This window comes from Manacus vitellinus, unplaced genomic scaffold (genome assembly GCF_001715985.3).
Source record: "Manacus vitellinus isolate BGI_N305 unplaced genomic scaffold, ASM171598v3 scaffold_34_pilon, whole genome shotgun sequence".
Lineage (NCBI taxonomy): Eukaryota > Metazoa > Chordata > Aves > Passeriformes > Pipridae > Manacus > Manacus vitellinus.
Genome location: NW_021940488.1, coordinates 2,577,476 through 2,605,263, shown reverse-complemented (window position 1 = coordinate 2,605,263; position 27,788 = coordinate 2,577,476). Strand labels below are relative to the sequence as shown.

The window sequence follows — 27,788 nt, the reverse complement described above, 5'->3', positions numbered from 1 at the left end:
TTTTTCTTTGGCTTTTTTAGATTATTTTTCCCACACATTTGCTCTTCAACCCTATCCTTGGGTCAGCTTAGAATGCTGAGTGGTCTAAGTATGATGAATTTATTACTTTAAACTTCGCAGAGCACAACATAAGGAGAGTGAGAGGAACAGTGTAAGCAATGTGGAAAGGCTTGTGCATTTTCTAGTTTGATTACTGGATGTATTTTGAGGTTTCCAAAACTATTTTTTTTCTTAAAAAAAAAGGATCAGTTTGGCTAGAAGACTGAAATTGGATCAAATCCATCTTGCATCCCCATCTAAAAATGAGATTTGGGTCTGCAAGTTCAGAATCTTGGGAATAGAAGTCTCCCTCCTCACATGTAATTATGGATAGTTTCTGAAGAGGTGAAATGTCACATTATGAAGAGATGGAAAATACATTAAGAGAGAATGAGTTCATCTTCCTGATACAGAACAGTCTCTGCAGAATAATGGGATTATGGCAGCGTTGGACATTTGAGAAAGTCTATACTGCTGTGTCTGCTTTATTTGATTTGTATATGAATGGATTTCCGTTCCCAGTAATCGCTTTCTCTGAGCTACTGCAAACTCTTAAAATGGAAAATAAAAATGGAATTTTGGGGAGATAGGACCTGCTATAATCACTTGGTGACACTGCAGCTTGCCATGCAGAGAGAGATATGGAGGAGGTGCTGACTTATCTCTGAGATGGTAACACTTGCAGAGTTCTGTAGGAGGCAAAATGAAAGTAGAGGGTAAAGCTGTGGCTTAGTTTGCATATCTGGTATTTCTACCTGCAGGTGGGCAGGAGGAGACAAGGTGGTAGAGGAGGTTTTGCACTGCTCTAGGACCCTGGCTGAGGAAAGATGCAGGGAGGGGTGAAAACCTGTTAGCCAACTTTTACTGAAGACTGTAGCAGATGATCCATCTCCCTGAAACATTTAGGCAGGGGAAGTGCCAAAACTGCCTTCTAGCACAGGTTTTTCACTGCATCCTTCACTGGTGTTGACTGGTGTAGGCTTGATGGGCAGTGACCAGCCTTATAACCATCTAGTGTAAATGTATAAGCAAGATTTTCTAAAATATCTTTATATATGTGTATTTCTCTCTATATATACAGTAGTAATATTAAAAGTATGAAATATTGTGCATATATCAAGCACTAGTAGAACAGCTCTCTTCAAGCAGATTTATTAGCCAATTTTTTCTGAAGACCTTGGGCCCCTCTATAGGTACTGACGGCTCTGTAAAGCTTCACTGCCTTTGTCTGAACAGCCTAGGAAGAAAAGCTATTCTTGGCATGTATAAAACTGTTTCTGCAAATAAGAACCAATTTCATTCACAGTTTGTAAAACAAAATAAAAGCAAAACCTCCAAATTAATAAAAAGCAAAATCAAAAATTTGTAAAAAACACCAGCAATCAATAAATTAGACATGCACATGGAGTAAGATTTAGACAGGATGAGTTTGCTTTTACTTTGGGGAAGAACACCTCTTTGGAAAGCATCATTTTTGGGAACAAGAAAAACTCCAACTTAATGTTGTGCAATGTGAAAGGATAAGCAAGAAATCAGTGTGAAAAATGAAATATAAGGTATAATAATATGGTTCTATTGGAAGAGTAAATCTTTGTAATGGGGATCTTTGTCTGAGGCTCTGGAAGGGCACCGAATGCCCCCTTCTGCACTTTCCTGTTATGTGTCCTGACTCCCCAAAACATTTTGCTGGAACTCCACCCAACCACAACTAAAGTGCAGTGTTTACACAGAGAAAGGATATTTATGCCTTAATGTAGAAATCAGCTCTTTATGCTCTTCTGTCTGTAGTGGGGCACAAACAGCAAACAGTTGCCCCGAATATACCATATAAACAAATATTTTGGACCTATGATACAGTTTGTATTTATTACCTTTACTGAAATCACAGAATCAAATGTTTCAAGATTACAACTGGTAAATTATACATATGTAATAGTTCACAAAACAAAATATTGGCCTTCAATGTGTCATAGTACAGTGTAGACCTTGTACAATTCAGTTCAAATGAATCTTTATTTTGCATAACATATTTTTAGGATGTAAACTGGCTGACATAGTAGTGCTCTAAAAATGTTAACTCTTCGGTTGGACACATACTAGGATGAAAAAAGAGTTTTGTGACACATCTTGTTTTTACAAAGGGTACTGGTATTTCAGCCAAGTTATCTGTAATGCACAAAGTGACACTTCCCAGAATATGCTGACACCAACAGTGTATAAAGAGGCACGTGAAGTAAACTAAGCAAAACCAAACATTGTGCTTTCCCCTTAGTCCTTCCTACAATACCTCGTTCATTTTATCTTATCTGGTGCTGGGCAGATGACCTGGCTATAGAGGTTAAAGGGGTTTACTGCTGTACAGGAGTATACACTGTCTCCAACTTGAATTCAGCGTATTATTTCCTGTATCTGGTGGGATTTTAACAATGCACTTATGCTTGACTGTCACTATGTTTCATATGATAAACTATTTGAAGATTTCACAGTTCATATGATAAATAGTGTAAACCAGTTACTATAAAGTTATGCTGTCACTTACAGTGGTATAAGTCTGAAGCACCTCCTGCAAAGCCAAATGATGTAATGAAGTTACTCTAAATTTACACAGATATAACTAAACCCAGTGTAACTTTTTCCCCCTGTGAGTGGGAGTAATGGAGACCCCGAAAACTTGCTTCTGTATGTATGTACATGTACATGTTTATATATACACAAGCATGCACATGCACACACAAAAACTATGCACTTTGCATTTAGCCACGGGGAAGCCCTACATGTGCCCATGTATGAGTTTCAACACGGACCAAGCCAGGCTGATGTGTGTGGAGATGATTTTACTGTCCTTACAGTGACCATGAGCCCCCCACAGACAACATCCAGAGCGAACGACGCTGTGGGTTTTGTCTTCAAATTGTAAAAGTCTGCAGTGTGCAGAGCATCAGGGTAGTACTGGGGTGCTTGGTGTGATGTGTCTGGAGAGAAGCTCCTACACCACTCACCTGCGTTTGGGCATTTCAAATTTTGCACTCTGTCACTGAAAATTTGCACTTGTGATAAAATCTTCTAAGGCTCAAAGCCACCTTCTGGGGTCCCAGCTGAGGACCTAGTTTCCCTTACATTAAGAGTCACTACTGGTACACCTGATAAACCAGAAATACCTGCATTTGCAATGTTATTTAAAGCAAGGATGTTGAACTAGCTTTACCATACAAGTTAGTATCAGCGTACCCACAGAAAAAACCCTCTCGAAAATGTTGCAAATAACAAGTATGAATGCAATGATGCACTCTGGCAGCTCTATAAAAATTAATCACTTAATTAAAAGAAGGAACAAACCCCTCCAAACCAAGCAACCTTTTTCCTGAAAATTGCAGCCCATGCTCAGAGAATCCAATTTTGCCTCTTGTCATAGGCTCCATCTCCCTCAGTGACAAAGAACACCCTGGCATTCATTGGCATGAGGAAAATCATTCACCTAAACATATTGCTGAAAGCCCACAATTGTTAATGAGCCATCCCTAGAAATCCTATTTAAAGCCTGCCCTGAAGATCATCAAGGACCCAGCTAGTAGCCACTCCATGGCATTTTGGACTGTGTCTTGAGTGAGGCAGCATCACCCACCGGCCACCACTAATTCATTTAAAGCCTCGTGGCTGGCACTGGGTCCTTGGTAGTGCCTGGGTGGCAGCAGGGGCTGTGCAGAGAGGCTGAGCTGGAATATAACTTAAGTGAATGTGGGCACTGGTAGGCAAGGGGACTTTCAACAGCTTGAAATTGCTTATAAGCAATCTGTAGTACTGCCTTTACAGTGAAGTGGCTACAGGAGTCATTTGTATTGTTAAATAAACTGCAGAAAAGCTGTACATTTGTCTGTATCACATTTTTCCCCTAACACTGGACCTGATACTAGTTCCCTTGAGTTCTGAAGTAGTTGAACTGGAGGAAAAGTGGAAGTAAAACAGATATTGTTATTTTCATGGAAACATGCTTTACTAGCTTTTTTTGTATCTAACTTTTCCTGGTGTGGTGCAAAGAGCTAGAATACAATGAAGTAAAATATTGAAAAGCATTCCAAACTGGGCTTTTGACTTTTATAGCCATATATACATATTTATATATGTATATAAACAGTGAAAACACTGGAAAAGTACCTTCTATAATGGTTCAGGCTTCATAAACCAAATCATACATTGTTTAAGCTATTTCTTAAAGAGGTACCCAAGAGTTTCTCTTTAGTGTTTTCACTTTAATGTAAGAAGCTGCATGAGAGAAGACTCACTTGCCACCCTGGCAACTCAGGAACTTCATTCACATATAGAGGACTCCCAGTTACTAAAAGTCTGTGCCTGCTTCAATGGAAGCACCAGCCTCGGTGGTCAGTCTGAGGTGTGCAGCACAAATTGCACATGTCTAAGTGAAGCAAATCTGTTGTCTGACTTCTTCAGGAGCCATTATGGGTTTTTTTCAGTCCACAGACCTTTATGACTCTCTAGTTGAGAGATTTTTGAAGTGTAAGTGTAACAGGGAGCTTTGAGCACAAGGTGTCACAAAATTACAAATCCAGAACCTACTCTAAGTAAAAGATGGTGGCAGAAAGAGAATATACATCTATACAGTGTGCACACATGTATACACATATACTCCTGTTTCATGAAAAAAGTTTTCTAAATAAAATCATACAAAAAAAAAATAACCAGTGCCATATATTATGTAAACTCACAAGGCATACTTTCAACACAAATCTGAAGCATAAATTAAAAGAGAGCGAGAAAGTGAGAGACAGAGATGATAGCAAAACATTTTAAATATAGAATTTGCACAATTGGTATTTTGTTAAATAAGAATAAATAAATTCATTACATCCATTCACATACCAGTTGTAAAAACAATAAATTACTTTATTTTTTTCAGTGCTGTGTTGCCCTTTTCTTTTTTTAAACAGCTGTTATTATTCCACAAGATTATTCCCTCTCCCCCTTGTGATAAAACTGTTTCCACAGGAGGGCAGCTAAATTTAATTTCTTGTATACAGTCAAACCAAAGTTGACAGGCTTTTTCCTAATGAGAATCTCTTATTTGAAAAGTAGATGCTGTAAAAAACACCAAAACTTAGAGGTCCAAATTCACCTAAGGGCACCCTAAGTGTGTCCCAAAGTCAGTGTGAATTTAACTGAGGACTGTTCCTTAATATGCCAAGAGCAAAACTCTGGGTTTCTATCCCCTAGGTGCATTTTATGACTCCAGCTTGGCAACACTGGGTAGCTATGTAAACAATGATGTAACAGAGTGAGTGACACAGAATTTAGTTGGGAACAGATGTGGACATGACAAACTCAGATACCTTCCACCAATTCTTCATTCATCAGTTACATGAGACAGCCATGACTGACAGAAGGAAGGTTTGGAATTGGAATCTGACTACCAAGAACACCTAAAAAAGTAACAGTTAACTACAGCAGACTGTGTTAACTACAGCAGGCTGACCTAGTTTATCTTACACTTTTAGGGTCCTGCCTTGGTCTGTCCCCTTGCCCTCTCACCATAGAAGGGCAACTGCTCTTTTGTCATGATACTATGCTTCATTGCTACACTGGTGAAAAGGGTAAAGTCACTATAGTGGTTTGTTCTCATACTTATTTATATTTATATAAATAAACTCTTTCAGTGGAAAAGATACTCTTGATCTAAGGAAGCTTTAAATTTATACCCGCGTATGGTATTACTCTTCTGGAGCCTAAATAGCATCCAAAAGCTTTACTCATCCTTTTGAATATATAATAAATTATCACCATCATGAAAACACAAATACTTGTACATTCTGTGTCTATTATGAAAAAACGTAGGAAAAACAAATACCACTTAATGCAGCAGCTGTACGCTGAGACAAATGTTAAGTCTGTGCTGAGACACGTTAAATCTCCTGATTTTTCCTCTCATGATGGTTTCTATTTGTTATTGACTTTTTCGAGAGGCTCTAGAACGTGGGTAATATATAGATAAGTATAGAAATTTGATTACCTGAAAGGAAAATAAGGCATTTCAAAGCGATCTTATTTTAACAGGCAGAGAAGGCTCTCTGCAAATATTCAGAGCCTCTCAGTTCTTAGGGTGGGATCAAGATTAAATGGGGAGTTTTCCTCAAGACCCACAATTTTGCATAGGGACTACTCCTAAACAGAAGGCCACACCGGTTTTGAAAGCTGAAGATGATTAGTAACATTTGTTGGTGATCCATTTAACAGAGGAGGAGGCCCTGCCCCTGTTACTGTTTATTTAGAACAAGGTACAAAAATAGATACTTCTCCAGGTTTCACAGTTGTGGATGTAGCAACTCTATGCTGTTTTGAAATCATCACATGATTTCTAAGAGTTCATACAAACATGCCACAGTTGCAAAAACATGTTTGTGTCAGCCTGGAGTCAGACTTGCCCTTCTTGCTACACACTCCAACAAGTTTTCCCTCCTGATTTCATGGGATTTTCAGAAAAGCCTGAGGTGCTCGAGGACCACTGACTCACAGCTGTGAGGCTTGTCTGAAAATCCTCCTGTGATCCTGGACTCTCCTGTGTGGATGAACAAAGGCATAAAAGACAGATGGGATTCTAATTCCATCAGTGTTTTTTAACTGTTTCTTTCACTACCTGTTATCTCAGGGCTTAATTCAAAGCCTGCTGATATAAGAGGAAGCAATTTTAACAGGATTGCTATCAGGCCTTCACCTGCATAAGGTGAAATGTCCATCCTCAGTAACAGAACTTCTACCAGACAATAATGGGATTCAGGAACTGCTGCCAATGAAAACTATTACCAGCTACTGCCTGTACTGTGGAAACAGTCTTATTGATATTGGACAAGTCCTCCACATCCTGATGTGGTTTGACTTCCTAGTGACCCCTCTTCCTCCCAAATGTGGTAGATATACAAAACATGAATGCCTTCTATAGATTTAAAAAACCCCAAAAGACACACAAAACAATCAAAAAAGACAAATAGTTACAAACTTTTGCTGGTACGATGAATACCAGAGTTAGACATGATGGACAAAACAGTGATAAAATATTAACTGCTTGCTGTGTTTTTTTGACCTTTATAGCCTCTTGAAAAGATGTAGGTACATTACACATTGTTAGATTCAAGGTGGAAGCCATAGAGAAAATAACAGAGAAAGCAGCTGAACACAGCCTCAGAATATCTGAGTTAGAAGACACTTGATTATCTTACCTGTAATTTTTGGTTCTCTAACTAGTTTCTACAAAATACAGTATGCCTTTGTTTCATGGAAAGAAGCAGCTAGCAGCTATTGTTAACTGACAACAAGGACCCCAAGCTGTGGCACAGCTGGAACTAAGTGAAAGGTTTACAAGCACAGTGTACACAAATTCCTCCTAGCAGCCAAATCCTCCTTCTGTGCATGCCTGACACACACATGGTGAGGAGCTGCTGATGGTCCTGGTATTTGAGCAATGTACACGTGGGGTGTTCTGGTCTGCAAGCTGCTGCAACGCTCCTTCTGAGAATTTCTTGGTGGATACACAGTACTTGTCATAGAATAATGATATACTGTCAGGAAATTCCTAGCATGAAAATGTATTTCCTTTTGTCAAAACCAAAAGGTATTACTTTTTAAAACCAGCAGCAAGCTCTTCATTTTCCAGTAAAACATCTGTGGCCCTTTTTGAAGAACGGACCAAGTCCAAAAGGGCTACAGATATACTTTGGTCAATCACTTTGCTTATGTAGTTTGTCTTTTCATTTTTTAATAGAACCATGTCATATAAAGTGACATACTGAATGAAAGATATTTACAAAACAGTATAAAATAAGCTACTGTGGGATCATGGGTACATGTGGCATTTTCTAAGGACATACTGTATTAGAGGTAGGTGAAAAAGGGGAGATGATTCTGTAACCTTTAAATATCCCAGGTTCCTCCATTCACTAGTTCTTCTTCTTTTGCATTATTTTAGTTTACATTTTTGCAGACACAGAGGGCTTGTAACAACTTTAATGCTTAGTTTTTTTGACATATTAAGATCACCCTACTATTACTTAAAGCAGTGCACATCTTCATTTGGTCCAAATAGGCAGATTCTGCCCATAATTTGAGACTGTATGTAAGTACATTGAAGCCTTTGCTTCGCTCTGTCTGGGCAGACCTAATACCAGTATGTCAACAATGGCTTAATCAAACCTCTTTTAAAGAAGATCACGACCACAGGTTAACACTTTTTCAACAAGCACTGTTTAAATGCTGACGGTCTCTGAGAGAGAAGACAACCCTTAGCTAGTTTTCCATGCCCGTCTTTGCACTGGACAGTCCTGGTGTGCCATCCCGTGTCGCACGTTCGAGAACAGGAGAGCCACGGCCCCGTAACCCAGCGGGGTTGTGTGAGCTGCGGAGTCACTTTGCTGGTGACAGAGTTAGTCATTTGCCCGGGTTTCTTTGGCACGAAGAAGCTGTAGCGGACGTCCACGGGCTGCGTTGGATCGGTCGCCAGTATCTGCACAATGAGAATCTCCTTTGTGGCAGAGTGTCCCATCGCGTGCAAAAAATCGTCCCTGTGGCTCCACCCGCTGTAGTTCATGACAGTCCCGTTGATGTCAATGATTGTTTCTGAAGTAGAGATCATGTATTTCCCATTGACAAGGTACTCACCGTTTTTCTTCTTCAGGGCCAGGTAGGCAGTGAACCTGCTCTGGTCCTTAGTCTTGAACTGCCGAACTTTGATGTGGGTTGCCCCTTCGGGGATCCTCACTACGTCTGTGTAGCCCTTGCTGAATGCAGGGAGAGAAAGAAGAGCATTCAGTAGCTAGCATGAAATAAGCCTCAAGTCCTACTGCAATGCCTCACAAAGTCATTGGTATGACACATCTCGCTTCATTCAGTTCAGGCCCTGAATCCAGCTGGATTGAGGCTCATCTTAGATTAATTTGACCAGGTTCCACTGTTGGTCTACTGTGTTGTTCTTTATGTTCTTGAAGAAACTTCTATTGCACTTCTTTCGGATTGCTTAATCTTTAGCTTTAGTAACAATTTCATGTAAGTCAGATACAAGAGGAATGAAAAATAACAGATAGCTCATATATTTCACCAAAGGGTGGGAGATACGAAATATGATGCATGCATCTCCTGCCAAGGAAAAGATAATGAGATATGCATTGGTTACAGCTGTTTCTTGCTGTCTTTGCTAAAATGATGATTAAGGAAAGCATGAGCAGAGAAACAGCTGGGTAGAGGTACCTTGGGAACATTTAAAAATAATCTTGATCACTGAGAAAAAATTTGTTTACTCTGAAACTCATAAACCCAAAGATTAATTGTCTAATAAGAGGGGCACCCAAATGTTTCATTTGTATCATCACAGAGTTCTCTCTGTTGCTACTTATGGAATATCTGAACTCAGATTTAGAAAAAGGTATTAAACTCTTTTACCGAAAGTGACAAGCATTCAAAATGTGCAAGTGTCCTGGAATTTGTCACTATCTCAAGTATGTTATTTTAACTTTACTGATACATAGAAAAAAATGTAAAGACTATATACATAGCTATAAGCTACCAGCTGGACTTTGGAGACACGTATTTTCATTTCTAAATCCGTGACAAAACCATACTGCAAGTGTCCTATATCTGAAAGGTTTAATGAGAAAATACATTAAAAATATATAAAAGTGAAGGGGTGTCCTTTGGGATTGTTCAAAGAACAGATTGCTAATTTTGAGAATTTCTGGCTGCACGAGTAGAGATAGCACATACTACACATGAAATGCTTGTGCTATTTCCCTGCTATTTCCAGCAGTTATGGGACAATGACTAAAACTCTACTGATTTAGCACCTCCATAAAGCTGAAGGGATATGGTGCGAAACCCAGGCAGGGGACTCTGCTCTACAGCACTGCACAAATATTTTTATGTAACAGTTGCCAGAATAAGTCTGTTAAAACATGTCATTAAGGTTACAAAATCATTTGTTCAAAAACTAAAAGCAGTACTGGAGAATTCAAGTCGTCTGCATAAAGAACTGTAACACTTCATGTGCACAAAGAAATATGTGCAGGATTAACTCTCCTCTTTCCCAACTTCTTATAATTTGGCTTTAGAGCTTTTTAAAAAAAGTTCTCAGGAAGTAGGTTTCCCAGAAGATTATGTTTTGCCTGCTTTGAAAGAAAAAAAGTACAAACAAATGCTGTTATGGCAATTGTCTGCAATGGGAAATACCTGTGCATTTAAGTTTTGCTGTACACTTGATGTACAGATTGCTACAGTTTGATTATAATGGACAGCAACACATGAGCTGCCATTTTTCAGTGGAGGAAAGAATTCTACTACAGCCACTGCCTTTTCATACACAACTGTAAAAACTGTTTACAGACAATTAAGATTTCACAATTTTAATGAGGGGTTTATTTTAAAGTCAATTACTCGCATAAAAGAATCGTCTCAAACAACATTTCCAGTAAAAATAAATCCTCGTCAGTCCAAAATCCAATCAAAATCCAGTTAGAAGATACTTGTGACTGGTTGATTATGACTTTCCAAAAGGGGCAACGTTTTAAAATGCATTGAGGCTGAATTTATATTTTACCCTCTGGCCAGTCTCATGTCACTCAGAGGTGTGATTTGAGGTGTAAGATGGGAACTTCACAGGAATAATTATAATAAACCTCTCCATTTCCAAGTGTATCACTTCTACAAATCTGGCCTCACTGAAATTCATGGAGTCCCTTTAACGCTTCTGCTGGAGGTTGGATCCCAGCATAAGGATTATTACTGAATCATATGAAGTGAATCTCCCACTGTCTTCATTCAGACATCCCAGGCATTTCAATATTTACAAACTGGAAAAGATTTAGTTTATATAGTTGCTAATTTGTATGGAAAGCCATTCCTTTTGGCAGAGGTGTTTTGGCACCGTTAGGTGAGCAATCATTGGTTTAGCAAGAAGAAGATTAGTTATGTTTATTTTTAGAATAAATTCACTCTCAAAGCCATTTTTGACTGCTATTAATCTCTATGTTGAAATGCATAGAAATAAAAGGTCATTTCAGGAGTCATATTTCAACTTCTGGTAGCTTTCAATATGCTATGTAAGAATTTGGAAGATATAAAACAAAATCAAGTTTATATATAAAGATGTTACACTAATGCAGTCACTGATTCTGAGTGGTAATTGTCAACTAAAAGTTCCTACCTTTGGATCTCTACAGCAATCCTCTTAGACCCTGGAAGCTATATGAATGATAATTTAAAATCCTCATTTTTCTATGAATCTTAAGAATTGGAGAGGGAGGAAAATGAGCCCAGACATAAAGGAGACTTACTTGACATTGGTATCTCAGTTGGCCCCCTCAACGTGGTGAGGGAAAACCATGAGGGCAGTTCCTTTTATTTTACTTAACGCGTTAAGTTTTATTACAGTTAAAAGGTGAACTCTGACAGAAAAAAATGGATAACTGCTATAAATATTTTGACTTACAAAAATCCATCTGGAGATTGATATTATGCCAATGGACATGAAGGGATATAGTCACACTTAAGCCAATGTTTACTTCTGGTATCTCATCTAGTTATCTAAACTCCACACATACTCAGCAGCTGAAAAGGTGATTTCAGGGTATAATCCCTCTCAGCTATTAAGTAAGATGTTTACAGCTGTCTGCTTCTCTCCATTAGTTATACATGGAATGTGTGTCACAAAATCACGTGGAATGCTCTCACTGGCATTCAGAATAGATGAGATGAAAAAACCTTCTCGGGGCATAACTTGCTAATGCAACAACATCTGGGAAATGCAAAATTTCAGATATGGAGATAATTCTGACCCCAAAAATTTTCTGATTCATTCTTCTCTTCCTTTTTCTCTGTCCTCTAGGAACCACAGTCCACCTGACATAGCAAGATTAGCAAGTAGGATGACTTGCTATGCCTTATTCTAGGCAGGCTTCCCATTAATGGGGTGCTCACCTGCATCACTGGCACTTTGTATCAGAAATGAACTTGGTACAGTGTTTTGCCAGTTGATGATCTGCCAGTTTCAGGGTAATGCTAAGAGCCAGCTGTACACATCTGGAAAGTGCAGTATAGCACAGGCAATGTACTTTTTTCCCCAATCTTCATATGAAAGCAAATTGCATTGAGAGACATACGGAAAGCAGCACATTAGCAAAGTTATTATTTGCACAAGATACATTTAGCAATACTTGAGAGCAATACCTCTTTTTGGTAAAGGTGCCCATGACTTTTGTGCAGCTGGAGTTGTCTCCTCCACACACCCCACATTTGTCATACTGGAGCTTTGAGCCGATGATGCCGTCGCAGCCAGTCCGGATGCATTTTCCTCGGACACAGACTGAGTTACTGTACGGTCGACATTCAGTACCATCAGTTACCTGGGCAATCAAATAAATGAGCCTCAGTTAAAACTACCACAGAAAAGACTGACTTTTTTTGGATCCAACTGGCACGACACAGTTACTTATGTATGTCACCTACTCAGAACAGCGAGCCCGACAGACCAGACTGAGTTTCTCTAACATCCCCAGCACAAAAACAATTTAGTAAAGCGCTGAAAGCAGCGACAGGTAACTTTCAGTTTGAGTGGCATCTGATAGAACAAACTGACCACAAGTCACATCTATACTACTTGGCTAGGTTAATTGGCTCTGTAAGATTTACTCTGGACTCCCTAAACCTAATTCAGGGTTAAAATTCCAGAATAATGGAAAACTCCAGGCAGAAACCCCTTTAGCCCCTTCTGAGAACAAACTAGTGCAGAGAGCACTAAGAGGCTCATATTTTTCATGAATTCACATACTGAGATGTGGAAAAACCCATCTCATTTTAGAGGCCAGTTCTGGTCCTAATGTATAACCAGTGGATCAAACCATTAAATCTAATCACACAGTGAAATCTCTGAATCATAGGATTAACTTCTTTTCCCTGGTTGAAGGGAAAGATTTTTAGATACAGGCCACTTCTGCACTGGAGCACGAAATCATGACTGGAGTTGCCATTACCTTCTGAGAAAACACCACATAATAGCCGGTTCCTTTGGCTCGGCAGGTGAGCTTGCAGACATCTCCGGGAAGTACTCCAGCATACTTGGGGACCCATTCAACAAATGTCTTGACACCCTTTGCATCAGACTGATAGCCATTCCTTGCTTCACACTGCTCTTGTCGAAAAGACTTAGCTGCAGAATTATTCACATCATTAGTGGCTATTTCAGACTACGCTGCAAATATCATTATGTCCATCTATTATTTCAATTTCTTCTTTACATAATTTTTAAGATACATCTCATCACTTCTCTACTTAGAACTGGCCCTCCAATCCTTCAACTGTTTTAGCTTGGAAATGTTCCTACGGCATAATAAGCATTAAAGGCCTAAAATTTGCATTACATTTCATTTTCCAGGACTGAAAATCTTTTTTCATTCACGTGTCCTTTCTCTATGGCGTCTGGGGAGGGCATGGGTGAAAAATTACGATACCGTATTAATGATTAATGTCTTGCTTTAGTAAATACATTTTGAGGAAACTACAGTGGACCTTTGCTGTGTCCTTCTACAGCAGATATTCAGTATTTACTGTCTATGAAGAGACAGGTTGGAACACAAAGGCACTCACCGTTGGCGGGGCAGGGAGCGACGTTGCAGGAGCGGTAGATGGCCCTCTTGCCCGTGCAGTACCGCCCGTTGTTTCTGGGAGCTGGGTTGTTGCAGTGGCGATAAGCAAACTGAACTCCTCCACCACAGGTACGGGAGCACTGTCCCCAAGGCCCCCAGGAGCCCCAGTTACCATGGCTTGAAGCCTGGAACGTAAGAAACAGTAGCAGGTAAGTTCATCATCCAAGTGCGGATGAAGTTGTGACATCTCAAAGTCGCCGCTAATATTTTCCTCATTGAAAGCAATTCTTTGATCATTTTAATCAGGAGCCTTCTTTCTCCCAGACAGTTAATTTCTGTCTTTTATCTGTACATTGACAACATCTCATTTGGCAAAGGCACTATGAGGCCTTGCTGCACACAGCTGCCTTCACACTGTTCCACGGAAGACACCGATGCACCAGAAAGAACGCCCGAAGTCTCATGTGCTGCTCTCTTTTATTTTGCTTTTCCTACCAAAAGGGCCCTTTAAACTGGCTTCAAGGGGTCTGGCTCCCAGAATATGTTCATAAAGCTAATCTATGATTAATTAAATCCAATTATTGTGATGTGTAGGCATTGCTTTGAATTACTGGCAAGAGATGGAGTTGTCAACTCTGCTAAATTGGCTACCTAGAAACAGTATTGCAATAGCATGTAGAAGTCTATAAATGTGTAAAAAAGGGTGTTATAAGGGCTGTAGCTTGATTTGAATGGTTCTCATAGTTTGCAAATATTTTCACAAAGCTCTGCAAGTCCACACCTCTTCTGTGGGGTTACTCTCTACCCAGTAAATTTAGAAGTATCTGAACTGACAGTTCTCGTGAGCTTTCAGATGCACAGTGGACAGAGGAGATTCTGTCCCTGGAGGTACAAACTTCTCTGCTCCAGAAATTATATTCTGTATTAACTTCATCAACCTTTTCCTTCACTGCAATTAGGGTCCTGGGGCCTTTCAGATGAGGGATGTAAATTAAATTTACAGATTTAATTTATCTTGCATTCCATGGCCAAGAAGCCCAGAGAGCTATGTCCTGATAACTGATTTACTGAATGGGCATATCATCTACTCTGAAAGGATGCTCCCAGTTTTCCAGGAATGAAGGTTTTCATACTTCAAGAAGAAAACATGCTTCCTGAACCTCAGCAGCATTTTTCCTTTATCCCTCGCCAATAACAATCCAATTACAAGCTAAAAAAATAAGGCAGCTTTCAATCTGACTTCCAGAAAGTTCCTTTCACTTTCACAAAAACCAGCAATTTGAGGATCACGCCTTTTAAAATCCCCTAGGGTCGCAGCCGGTAACTTACCGAGTAGTATTTCTTCTTGGTTTTGTCAACACATTTTCCTTGGAGGCAGATCCTTCCTTTTCCACACGGTGTTCCCTCGACAGCAGGGAGCTTCTTAGTCAGACAGACCATCTGCCCTTGGCGCACCACGGCACACCAGAGGCGAGAGCACACGTCCATCCCGGGGCACACGGTGTACTCGGGCCCGAAGGCCAGCTTGCACTGACGAATGGCGTCGTACGTCTGTCCCGGCAGCTCCTCGGGGCCCACGATGTGTTTCCTCGGCTGGTCCAGCAAACAGTTACCTAAAAGAGCGATCCAACCTGTTACTACCCGTTTCCTACTCTTCTCTGCAGAGCTGCAAATCCGTCAGGTAAGGCAGAACAACGATGACAGCAAACCTCACTCAAAGGAAGCTGATGTGAACGGGGAGGCTCTGTGAGATGACATCAGGTTCTGCACAAGGTCATACTGCTGCCACTGTGTTCCCACCCAGCAGCACACCGGGTGTCGAGCTGCCTATTTCCCATCTGAGCTTGTAAGTGAGTTTTACTCGGGTCCCCTTGGCCTTTCATCCTGGTTTCCTTTATGCGACGACTGGACACATTCCACACTATCAGTTTGTGATTTAAGGAGTGAGCAAAGTAAGCAAAGTTGTCATTTGAGTTCTGAGACAGAATGTCAGAAATGGTAAAGCTTCTAAAGGGATGTCAGAAAAATCAAAAAACACAGACTTGTAGCCAATGAGACACTTAAAAAAAAAAAAGGAAAAAAAATCAAAACAAAAGGGAAAGAAAAAATCCTAACAGACCAAAGGGAAAATATAAGCTGTATGTCAAAACTAATGCTGGTGGTAAACCTGGACCAGTCTCCTTATAAAGAATGATACTCGGCTGCTTATGGAATTAGTTTGAAGAGGGCTATCCATTAATTAAAAAATACATAAATACCAGGAAGAAAAAATTACAAAAACATAAAGAATTGTATATGTGTTTTAAGATCTACTGCAGTGGTCAGGATTTGTCTGGCATACTCTAAACATGAAAATTCCCATTTATGTTGTAGGTATCTACTGATAGCTATTTTTTCACCACTGGAAACCTCACTTGTTGACATGCAGAACTATTTATTCAGTGTAACCTCTTTTACACTTCATGAAAGGGATATGTGGTCTGGGCAAGCTTCACTTATCCTTGGCCAAAATAACTTACCACAATTTACCTCATTTTGGAATCTATACCAGTGTTCTTCAGTTGGATCATGGGTGAGAAAAGCCTATCTATAAAAACCTCTACTATTTACACAAAATGGAATAGAATTTCAAGCTGTGGCAGTGAATTTAAACAAACCAAATACTTAATTTCTCAATAACTTGGGTTTTCCTTTCAGAACACATACTTACTGCAACTGTTATTTTGTTCCTCTAAAGACCAAGGCCCATTAGCCAAATTAGCCAAAAATGCTTTCTGCATTACCTCTTACTACCAAAAACTCTCTGTTTTGCTAAACTGTGTTCCATTTGTTGACCCTGATTTACCCCAGCCTTATCTGGACTTTTTTAATGCAAACAAGGTGTGACAATGCTAACTCTCAAGAGATAAAGATACTTAGAAGTACCCTGGCATTCAAAGGTTGTTGTAGTGTAAAATATTAGAGACACGATGAGGAGTGAGGAAGCACCTATCTTTTTTCTGGAGTTTCTGAAAAGGACATAACTGGCAAAAGTTCTGGCAAAAATACACTTTGTAAAAGTAAGTAATAGTGGAAATTCTACTTCATATACCTTGGGATGAGGAAGGAAGCTAATACATTGTTAGGGCAGTGATGGGAAGTCAGTAGTGTATCAACACTCATTGTTATACATTGCTATTGTACCTATAGTTTATCCAACTCACATGTAGAACTGTTATTCAGTATTTTAAAACATCATAATAACACTTCATTTCACCGTGACAGACACCTTTGCCCCTCACTGAAATCTACTTTGACTGAAATGCCTGGAAATACAAATTTAGAGAAAAAAGAAAGAAAAGTCTCATCCTTGCATATACTTATCTGTCAATCATTTTAGTTAAAACCCATTCAAATACCTTTCACATTGAATAACAAACAGGTTTCACAAGCTTACATAGAAAATATAGCATTTTTCCCCTCCAGAAGACATTAATTCAAAACTGAAGATAATGAACATCCCTAAGGATTCCCCACAGGAAAAAAAATTATATTGGTAGAGAGTAGCAGTGTCTATGTTTAGACAGGTTGCAATGAAGTGCAGGTGTTGTTACCATGAGCTGGCCCAACCTCCTACTTGCAACGCTGAAAAAAGAGTTGAGAAGTTGGAGAAAAGTTTGTCCTGGGCCCCCTGGTTGAGAAGGCAGAGAGGGCTTCAATTCACTGTTACACTTCAACATACAGAATATGTATATTCTGCAATTCCCATTTTTTGTCCTGAGTACCAAAGAACATCTCTGTGCCCTGGAATAGAACGACATTGTTGGCTGATGACAGTGCTAATTAAGCCTTCTCATTATCTCTCTCAATGTTTTGTGTAATCTATCTTGGGGGAAAAAAAAAGGTGGAACGAGATCTGTGCAGGAAGCAGATAAGCAGGATATAAATGAATTAAAATACAAGCAGTCCTTGTTTCAGGTTGCACTGAGCACTGTGGCTGAACACAATAAATCTCAGGCAGTCATACCACAGCCTTGTGGTTGGCATGACAATAAAGGCAATTAGTACCTTTGGAAAGGCTTTGCTAAAAGCAGATGGAAATAAATGTCACTCTCTTCTGGACACTAACTGAGCCTTTTCTTCCTAAATGTCAAATTGCTGTCTGGGGTCATCTCATGAGTGTAAAACAAATGGTGATATCATGACAACACTGTTTATCGTTCTCAGAGCAGGCCTCTGGAACAGGGAAGCAGGACCTTGATCCGCCCCAGACCTCCTGGTTGACCTTGGACAAGACATTTACATTGGGATTTATTTAGCTGACTTTAGCTGTATGTAATGCTGGTGTCTGCAATGCAGTCAGCTGTCAGGTGTTTCACTACTGAGGCAAACAAGTTTATGGTGTAATTAAGCGCCACTAAGGCAACTGATGAGCTTCAATGCTACTGATGGCATTGATTAGACCTCTGTGCACAACGATGGGAACTTGAGTACCCAGTTTAGGAGTAGCTACCTACATAGTAAGTACCCACATTTTATAAGAATAATACAGTCCCCAACATCACTTTCCAAATTTAGAACTTAGGCATATGAGTATTTGACAAAGTCATGTCAAGGAATTAGAGTCAAGACTGTAATGCTTTCTATTACAGCAGTACAGGGTGACTATCTAAATCTACATGAGAAACTTGCTTAAAGCTTTGGTAAGACATTGACTCTTCATTTGTAATACAATAGTGCTCACAGATCCAAACTTCTGGACTTCACTCATATTTAATTTTGCTTACCCATAAGAAGGAGCAGATGAACCATTTTATTTCCTCACGCCAATGCTGCCATGCCCTGTTTGTCATCCCAAAGCACAACTCATATGCTCATGCCCGCTCAGATCTAGTGCCTGCTGCACTTCTTGAAATTACACCCAAATGAGTGAGGGTTGTTTCCTCTCCCTAGCAGTGCTTAAAAGAGATAGGATTTTCTTCTTTCTGTAGCAAGATTGGAGGGGAGCTCCTTCTTGAAAATGAAAAGGAAGGGAGAACACTGAAACTATACAACAGTACATCTGCCACACCTAAGGAAAACCCAAAAAGTAGACACATACTTAATCTGAAGGAAGCACAGAACTGTGGCATGTTTGCACTGTTCCATTATCAGCCCAAAGCTGATAGACAGCATTGCTCTAATAGGCTCCTGTGGTTTCTGATACACTCAGTGCACTACAAATGGGAATTATGGAGCTACGGATTAATTCGCTGTCTGAAAGACGAAAATAAAACAAGAAGAACCGTTCCAAAAATAATGCATGTCCTTTCAAGCACAATAATTTGAAGAAACTGCAGTTTAAATCACTGACTTCCATTTTTCCTTCATGGATAGCATTTGCATTCTGTTAAAACTGATCTCTGATTTAAAATAAGTAACTGTAAAATTATAATTTCAACAGAAAAGAAGACTGTTACTCACAAAAGGTCCCTGAAGGGCTGATCTATCAAGAAAAGAGATTTCCTAAACACTGTGTATTTGAAATCACATCTGTCAGTAACAACATTAATCCTCAGAGGACTAGGGAACTCTGTGATGAGAGGTTCAATAACTCTTATTTAAGACTACATACCTGAGTGATAACTACTCATGAGTTTTCAAAAAGGCAATATACCCTAACCCATTCCTTAACAGACTGACAGATTGTAAGTCCTTTACATGCAGCAAAGAACACATGACATTGTGAAAAACTGGGTGGGTGGAAGGTGTCCCTGCCCACGGCAGGAGGTTGGAATTACATATCTTTAAGGCCCCTTCCAACCCAAACCATTCCGTGATTCCATGATTCAAGGGAAAGTGTCAGCAGCTGAGGACTGCCAAACTTCTTGTGCAGGAACTCAGCACCCATGATGAACAAGGAGACCATAATGCAGCTCTGAAGGATGTGAAGCTCTTGCCTATTTGTACATGAAAGGACTGGCAGAGTTACACTGTTAAACCTGCAGGACAGACTGTTACAGGCCCACCTTACTTCCATATTGAGACTGGGCCCAACTCATGAGTAAGAGCCCAAATTGCAAGCATCCTCCAGACAGAAACAAGCCAAAGATAAGGCGGGTGGGAGAAATGCTTTCTTTGCTTGCTTACTGCTGGAGAAAGCAGCTCACTGGAGGCACAGTAAGGAGAACAACTCAGGTCACCAAAAAAAAAAAAAGAAAAAGGAAAAATACAACCTTTCTACTCACCTGCAGCAGGAGAGGAACAGAAGAGGAAAAGTAGTTCAGAGTTTCTTTTGCTCTCTAAGAGGTTATTTATGCATGGTGAGAAAAGTCCCTTTTTTTACCCCAGTGGACTGCACTGCACCTCAGTAACTAAACTCAAAAGGGAAAGTTCTCTTCGTATGTGGAAACTAACTTGGTAATATTAAGTCACTGCCAGAGCAATATGGACCATAAAACAGGACAGTACAGATTAATGGATCTAATAAAATTGAGAGAAAAAATTAAGTCATTCTCCAATCAAGAAAAACGGGAGAAAATATTTCAGAGAGCACTGAAATTAGTCGACAAAATATTTAAGAGCAAACCTTTACATATAGCAGACATACCATGGTTTTTATCCATAAGCATTTCAGTTACCATAACAACTTGATATATTCACTCAATTATGTCATTTTTATCTCAGCATTTTGGAATTTCAGTGGTTTTTTTAAGAACTGCTGTTGCTTTGGGAGCATACTGAAGACTTTAAAACTCATTAAAGAGTGAAGACTATGCTTTTTTATTTCTACATTTGGAAAATGAAAGCTTTACACTTATTCTCCAAGAGGTAAATTTCATATTTAACAAATAATAGTTACATGACTTTGGAAGGTAAGCTCCTGGGGCAGAAGTTACCTTTTACCATATATAGCACAGAGGACTCTGTATTTACATGTAAATACGATGGCATTATAAATGTAATAAATATAACAGCATTATAAACATAATAAACGCCATTAATGGTAACAAGAGCTAACTCCAGGTAGACTATATCATCCACTTTAATTTCTGTGAGGAAAAAGCCTTTTCTTGTGCCCTTTGTTTAAAGGACCCCTCTGAGCTCATATCTGTGGCATTTCGGAAGACAAGACTAATTTCATGCTTTTAAATAAACCTCTCAATTTTCCAAACCACAGTATTGCCAACATATACTCCACCAACTCTTTCTTTTCTCTTGCATTTGAACCATTGGAGGGAGGGTGAGACTGTGCCAGGCTTTTAGACTTTTGCCTAGCTTTGCAGTCACTTCCAAGATAGTCCTGAAGATGACCAAGGAATGAACAAGCTGCCATAAAATGTTCTTATTTAAAAAATAGATCACAGCAAAAACTAACATGTAGCTGACACAAGGTGTGATAATACATACCATGACCATCATCAAAAAATTCTGTAATAGTTGCTGAAGTGCATTTGGACCAGGGTTTTGAAGCATCAATGCTGGTCAGAATGGAGGACATCAGGCGCTTGTCTTCCATGGAGCCAAAGTTCTCCTCACAAAATTTGGAGTCATCATGGGAAAGTCCAAGCAAGTGCCCTATAGATATGAAACAAATAAAAAAATTATATTACTATCCGTAACAGAATTTACCAGCTGGAGCTCACAGTCATGGCAAAATGAATCGTATAATTCATCCTCAAATTTTAAAGAGCAGCCCAAAGCAGGGCACTTGAAATGTGGTATCTCCACCTAAATAAAAAACAAAAAAAGCTGTGACAGTTTACACCATTACATATAGCAAAGAAGTAATGCCATCAGCTGACATGTCATTGAACTAACTGAAACCTGATGGAGGGTAAAGGGAACTGTACTCAATTATATTAGTCAACAATTTAGCCCTTACTGTTTTTCCAAATCATCTTCTGCAAGAAAGACTAATACTTTACTCTGTAAAGGCATTCTGCAATTGCCTAGGAAGGTGCTACAACATCTTTTAAACCAGACAAAAATCAAAGCATTTATGATGCAACCAAACAACCTCTATATAAATTCTTAAAGTGCACACCTTGCTGAAGTGCAAGTACCCTCTATAATATCAAATACATAAGCCATTTGAATAATGTTTTCAGCCTCTTTCATGTAGAGTCTTGTTTTGTGTTTTTTTTAGTTTGTTTTGATTAGGGTTCTAGTTTTGCTGGGTTTTACTTTTAAATGTACATGGTACTGGATATTTATACTTCAGAACACAAAATAATGTGTGCATAAAGCAGCACACAATGGAACTTTCAAAAATCTTTTATGTTCCAGGGGAGTTCAGTCCAGTGCTATGTGAGCTCCTGTAAGTGTGACAGCCCCAAGCTGACAGAGCTCAAGAAGTGTTTGGACAACACTCTCAGGCACATGATGGGACCGTTCTGTGCAGGGTCAGGAGCTGGACTTTGATGGTCCTTCGGGGTCCCTTCCAACTCAGGTTATTCTGTGATTCTCTGAACCCTTCCTGTAGATTAGTGACCCCCATCTTCTCTCCTCTCTGGGCAACAATAATAGTTGTAGATAACGCACCTTGTTCCCTCTGCAAACATCAGGTGTAACTTTAATTTCCATGCCTGCACTAGATCATTTTGCAGCCAGCTTACTATCCAAGAGGTAGAAGAATGAATGGGAATAAAATTGCAGAGAGCTCAAGCTCACAGTCTTCAACCTAGGCCAGGAGATGATTAATCCAGGAGATGATTAATCCAGGGCTAGACCTTTAATAATAAGGACAAAGACCATCCATCAAAGCCACTGTAAAGGAATAAACCTGATGCCCTGAAAGACGCATACTGTACTATTCTGCAATAACTACAAGCCTTGTATGTACCATCAGCTTCATGTTTTGGTATAACTGCTGTGGACTAGCTGTAAGGTGACACAAGGGACACTTGATGGCAGGATAAATATTCTGATATCCATAATCCTAGGCATGACAATAGTAATAATAATAGTAAAAAGTACAGTACAGACTGGAAAAGAAGAAAATGAGCAAATTCTACCCATTTTCCTTCTATAAACTTGCTGTTATGTTGTTTTCATCTGCTTTGGGGGAGAAGTCAAGAGGAAAGAGATGCAGACAGTACTCACTGCTGAGCTGTATCTGCGATTACAAAAGTAGCTGTCAGATGAGAAGTCTGTGTTAAGGTTACAGGAGGTCAGAAATCAGGGTTTCTATCCTGTGAAAGAAGCCAAGGAATCATCTAGCAGCCTTTACTCAGACGCTGGGTTCCTGACCAAAGGATGGAGCCACAGGAAAAGTGACAAGAGGACCTTGATCTATCACTCCCAGTTGTAGCAGTGAGGACCAAGAAGAGCCAATCTGTCTTCTGCAGCTACTGAATCCCCACTGGAGGGGAGATGGGAAGGAGAATGAAGAAGGCATTTACCTTTTTTTCTCTCTTCCCCTCATGTGCACACATTTACCAACATCATTCAAAGAGAGCTGGTATTTTGAACAAAAGGTCCTGTAATGCCTAATAAATGAAGAATTTATTCAAGGAACCTGGGTTAACACTGATGGGAGTTCATACTTTTTGCCCTGTTACTCCTGTTGCTAACTGCTACTGCAATGCTACATCACAAGTACATTGCTGCAAAAACATAACGAATCAAACCTTCACACCGAAGGCACATCTAATTTCTGGTGTGTTTTATATGCAAGATTTGGGCTTATTTTTTTCAGATAACCCACTTTCCTTTGGCAATACTTACTGTATATGGCCAGATAATGCTATTTTTATACTGCACTGAGACACAGCTGAGTATCAGCAGGTACATGTCGAATTTCAATCTGACAGAGCACTACATAAAGATGTGCTCTAAAGAGATGACAGAAACTTTGTTTTATTTAAGACAAATGCTGGTGTTGAGCAAAATAATTTACTACTAACATTATTATTTCACTTCATTTCTCTGGACTGATAGATTTCTCTGACAAGAGTAACCAAATCATTAGTGCATCACTTCTAACCCACAGAGCAAATTCTGTGGAAGTGTCACAGGCTGAGTGAGGGTTTGATGCATCAGCAGCTACTGTCCAAAGACGACTGCCTCTGACTTTGCCAAAGTCCTAGACACAGCGAGTGTCTTCAGGAAACGCAAAGTTGATGTTCCTTTTGGTTGCTGTTCTATGCTGTGTTATTTATCTCTGAGCTTGCTAAATGCACTGAGGAGCAGTGAGGTCACACCTCACAGCCGAGAACTGTGGGCAGAACTGACAGGTTAGTGAACCTCAACATATGCCTAGTAGTAATATAACTAGAACCATTTTCTGCTGACGTTTCATAACTCCTTGTTAGCACGTTTCACCAGTGTTCTGCTAACTCTAGCAGGACAGGGCTTCAGGCCTACCCCCTGGCTTTTGTTGATGGACCCCTCAATATGCAGCACAGCCCCTCATTTAAATCAGGACCACACACTGCTTTGCAGAGCTGTTCAGGAGTTTCAGCCACTTTCTTGCATTTAACTTGAATCCATTCACTTCAGTATGCAAATAATTACCACTCAACTGAACAGAATTATTTGCAAAAAATCAGCCCAGCCAGCAAGAAAATGCCATGCTGGTTAGACTTAAGCCTCACTAGAGCAATCTTCTCTGAGACAACTTGTATGCTCAAAGGTTGCAGGAAGAATGCTTTTGTATTTACTGTCCCAAGAGTGCTCATAGTTGTAGAAATTACTTCATTGCAGCATGCTTGTGAAATAAGGTAATGAGGCTCTCTCAGTGGAAAAGGAGTTTCATTTCTAAGTCATTGGCTTGGTAGTAAACATCTCTGGGTGAATAAAAAAAGCTGGAGAATTGATTTGAAGGGTTTGGCTGAATAACATCACGTGGCACACAACACATGTTCAGTGTAGGATATGAATGACAGCTGAGTGCAAACCAGCAACTTGAGAACTTAATTTTTCAAAGTGCTCAACATTTTATTGCACCACTCAGAACCACCCAAAACTCTGTGATATGAAGCATTCAGTCTTGTAGGGCAGAATTCAAGTTTCTTAACCTCTGGTTACCAGCCTGTGATACCACTCTTCAAGACTCCACCCATTTAACATACAGTTTTGCTCTCTATATGAATCCCTTTCTTGCATGACTGTACTTCAACCTTTTGGAATTGTTCATTTTATGTGAAGGACACTCCATGTGAGCACATAATTAAACACTTAATGCAATGCATATATTCACAGCCCCATTAATGCTGATGCTTCCGAATGCACAACTTGAGCACCTCTGAGTTTCTCTGCTACCTGGGACATTCTGAAAAGTCCTCTTTGCCTTTCCTACATGTGTTTTTCAGCCCTGGCTCCTCCTGCAGTGCAATTTGTAAGCAATTGCAGCTCAGACTACCTACTGTCAGAGCAATGTGGTCACACCACATTAAACTATGGAAACCCTACAGCCAAGCAACGTGAATGCCCCTGGAGCAGGCCAGGCAGTATATTTTGCTTTAGCTTGCTCCATCTTCCCATCCTGAAGACAGTTTAGTTTCCTTCTCTCTCAGCTCTGAGAGACACACTGACTCTGCAGAGAATAAAACCGTTGAATTGTGGACTGAAATTCTTCTCCTTCCTTTCTTTTTTTCTCCTTCACATAGAAAAAAATATCCTTCAGATTAGAGGAAGCTTGCAGCCAAATTTCAAGCTCTTCACTTTGAGTAGAGTGATTGAAAATTTTTTCATAACATGATTAAAATTTAACTCTCCCTCTCAAAAAAGGCTGGACAGTCTCTGTGGAGAAGTTCAGAGTAAATAAATAAAATTAAATGCTTCTCAGAAGACTATTCAGCACAGAACATTTCATCCCAAATACTTTGGCAAAAGCACAGGAATCTGAAACAGGGTCATCTTCTGGAAAGTGTCAAGCTACTGGCTTCACCTTTAATTGGAGTGCAGCATAACTTCTATACAGTGGTAAGTGGGGTGAGCTGAGGACACACCTCATTAACGGCGTCTACTCTGTCATATTAAATCAGGCCATTGTTCTAATGCATGACGAGAACTAAGACACTTACTTGGCAGACTTCAGCTTTCTGAGGAGAAGCTTCCCAAAGTATTTGTGAATCTCTCTTGTTACGTTTAAAATTTTCAAAAATAATTTAAAAAAAATCTTGACAAGGAAAGAAGCAGTAAGTAATAATACATAATCCTGATTGTCAGTTTTTGAGCTTCTAAATTAGCCACTGGTGACGTTAGCTGTTTATAGCATTAAATATATGGATTTTAGCTCTCCATACTGATTTGCCAGTTAAAATGATTTGCCAGTTAACTTTGTATGCATACTTACAAACACCATGAATGCAAATTTCAAAGGATTTTATGGAAACTAAAAATCCAAATTCTTATCCCAATCTTAATTTCCCTCTGTCCTAACTTCGCCTTTTAAGGCATTCTGACCAGACTTAAAAGTAATTAAAGCACAGGACAAACTTCCAATGACACTTAAAGCTGGTTTTGCCTTTCATTAAAAGGAATCAAAATTCAAAATATCACAGGGTTCTGCAATCTCTACTGCCTAGCTAAGTTATGCTCTTTTTAGCACAGAAGTGAGAACAACAAAATACTTCAACACCTGTGCCCTTTGTCCTTTTGCATCCCAAAATTAAAGAAGGGACGTTTCCCTTCCTACTTCAAAAAGTCACTCCCTCCCACCCCTTGCATGCATGAACATGTTGGTATTATCACATATTGCTCAGGACATTAGGGGAGTTTCTGGCATTTATTGGTGGGGTGCTCCCTTTCATAAGAACCTGAGTTAAAAGGTTACAGGTGATCCTTCAAGTGATCCTGTATGTCAGCAGAACTCCAGAGAAAGCTTTGGACAAAAGCAAGACTTAAGGAATACAAATCTTACAAAGAAGGCTTTTAAAAACAGTGCCAATTTTAGCACCACACCATTTTGTACTACTATGAACGTCAAACCAGGCTATTGAAAAAAAAGAAAGGGCTCCCAGCAGCTGTGTAAAATGATGACTGATTGAGAATGGGTTAGTAGATCATCTGATGTTTTCTACTTAATGAAGCATCTTACTGGTGTTGACAGTTCCCACTGAGTGAAAATGACATAATATAATTTTACCAGCAGGATGGTGTTTAGTTAAGTTATGCTGTAGGAATGCACAAAATGGTGAAAGAAACAGATGGCGAGGAAGCAGGGTTTGCCCTTGTGGAAGGGAAGAGGAGTTAGCCTTCTTGTGAATTGGTTCTGTCCCAAGCTGAAAAAAGACCAACCACCCAAATGTACTGATAGCCTTTCCTCACAGCCTTCCTTCTCCCCCTTGAGGGGAGACAAAGTGTAACTACTTCAGTAAACTGCTGACAGTGGTATGACAGCAACCTGCGTTCTTTGGACAGGAGTATATTTTGGAACACCACCTGCAAGGGGCTCTTGGCATGGCTCAGACAGTTTAGATTCTGAAGCAAGAGGAGCAAGAGGAGCCAACAGCAGCCAATAGTTCCTGGATCCCAGTTCACCTGCACTGTCTGCATTGCTGATTGTGGGCCTTGCACTGCACAGGCTTCCCTACCCCAATACTACTGAAGGCCAACACCTGCTACAGCCCAACAGGAAATAATACCTGAAATGGGTTAAAAAAAAATTCCTATGCCTTGTAGGAACGGGGTGTATATTCCTAATATAAGGTGGGAATACCCCAAAGCAATTATGTCATATCAGCTAAAACTCTGATCCTCTCTAAGCATCAAGACACAAAGAGCTCTGCAGGGAAATCAGGAGTTGGATGTGTGGTGGAGCACACTGGACTGCAGCTATCTTACTCCCAGATGAAGTGGGAAGCAAAACAGAATTACAGAATCACAAAATATGCTGAGCTGGAAGGGACCCACAAGGATCATCGAAGTCCAGCTCCTGGCCCTGCACAGGACAGACCCAAGAATCACACCATGGGCCTGAGAGTATTGTCCAAATGTTTCTTGAAGTTTGGATATTTCTGATTTTTCTTAATATATAGTTCTAGACTATCTGCAGAAGTTCTCTGAGTGAAAAACATGCAAAATTACTCTAATCTCATTCATTTTTCCCTTGTATCTCAAGCATAAGAAGCAAGAAAACAAGGTGTCCACAATGTACAGCAAGCAATCCCCAGCTTTTGCTTAAGCACAAATCATGGTGGCTCTCCTGAAAAAAAG

General features: G+C 39.8%; 1 protein-coding gene across 1 annotated transcript in view; it reads right to left on the bottom strand.

Annotated features, from left to right (window-relative positions):
* Window positions 1-1,661: 1,661 nt before the first annotated feature.
* ADAMTS5 (ADAM metallopeptidase with thrombospondin type 1 motif 5) overlaps window positions 1,662-27,788 on the bottom strand; it is a 47,163-nt gene continuing 21,036 nt past the window's right edge. Inside the window, 6 exon segments of the mRNA XM_029961432.1 lie at window positions 1,662-8,816; window positions 12,253-12,428; window positions 13,056-13,231; window positions 13,669-13,852; window positions 14,997-15,280; window positions 21,036-21,203. Of these exon segments, the coding sequence (XP_029817292.1) occupies window positions 8,261-8,816; window positions 12,253-12,428; window positions 13,056-13,231; window positions 13,669-13,852; window positions 14,997-15,280; window positions 21,036-21,203 (1,544 nt within the window). The 3' untranslated portion in view covers window positions 1,662-8,260.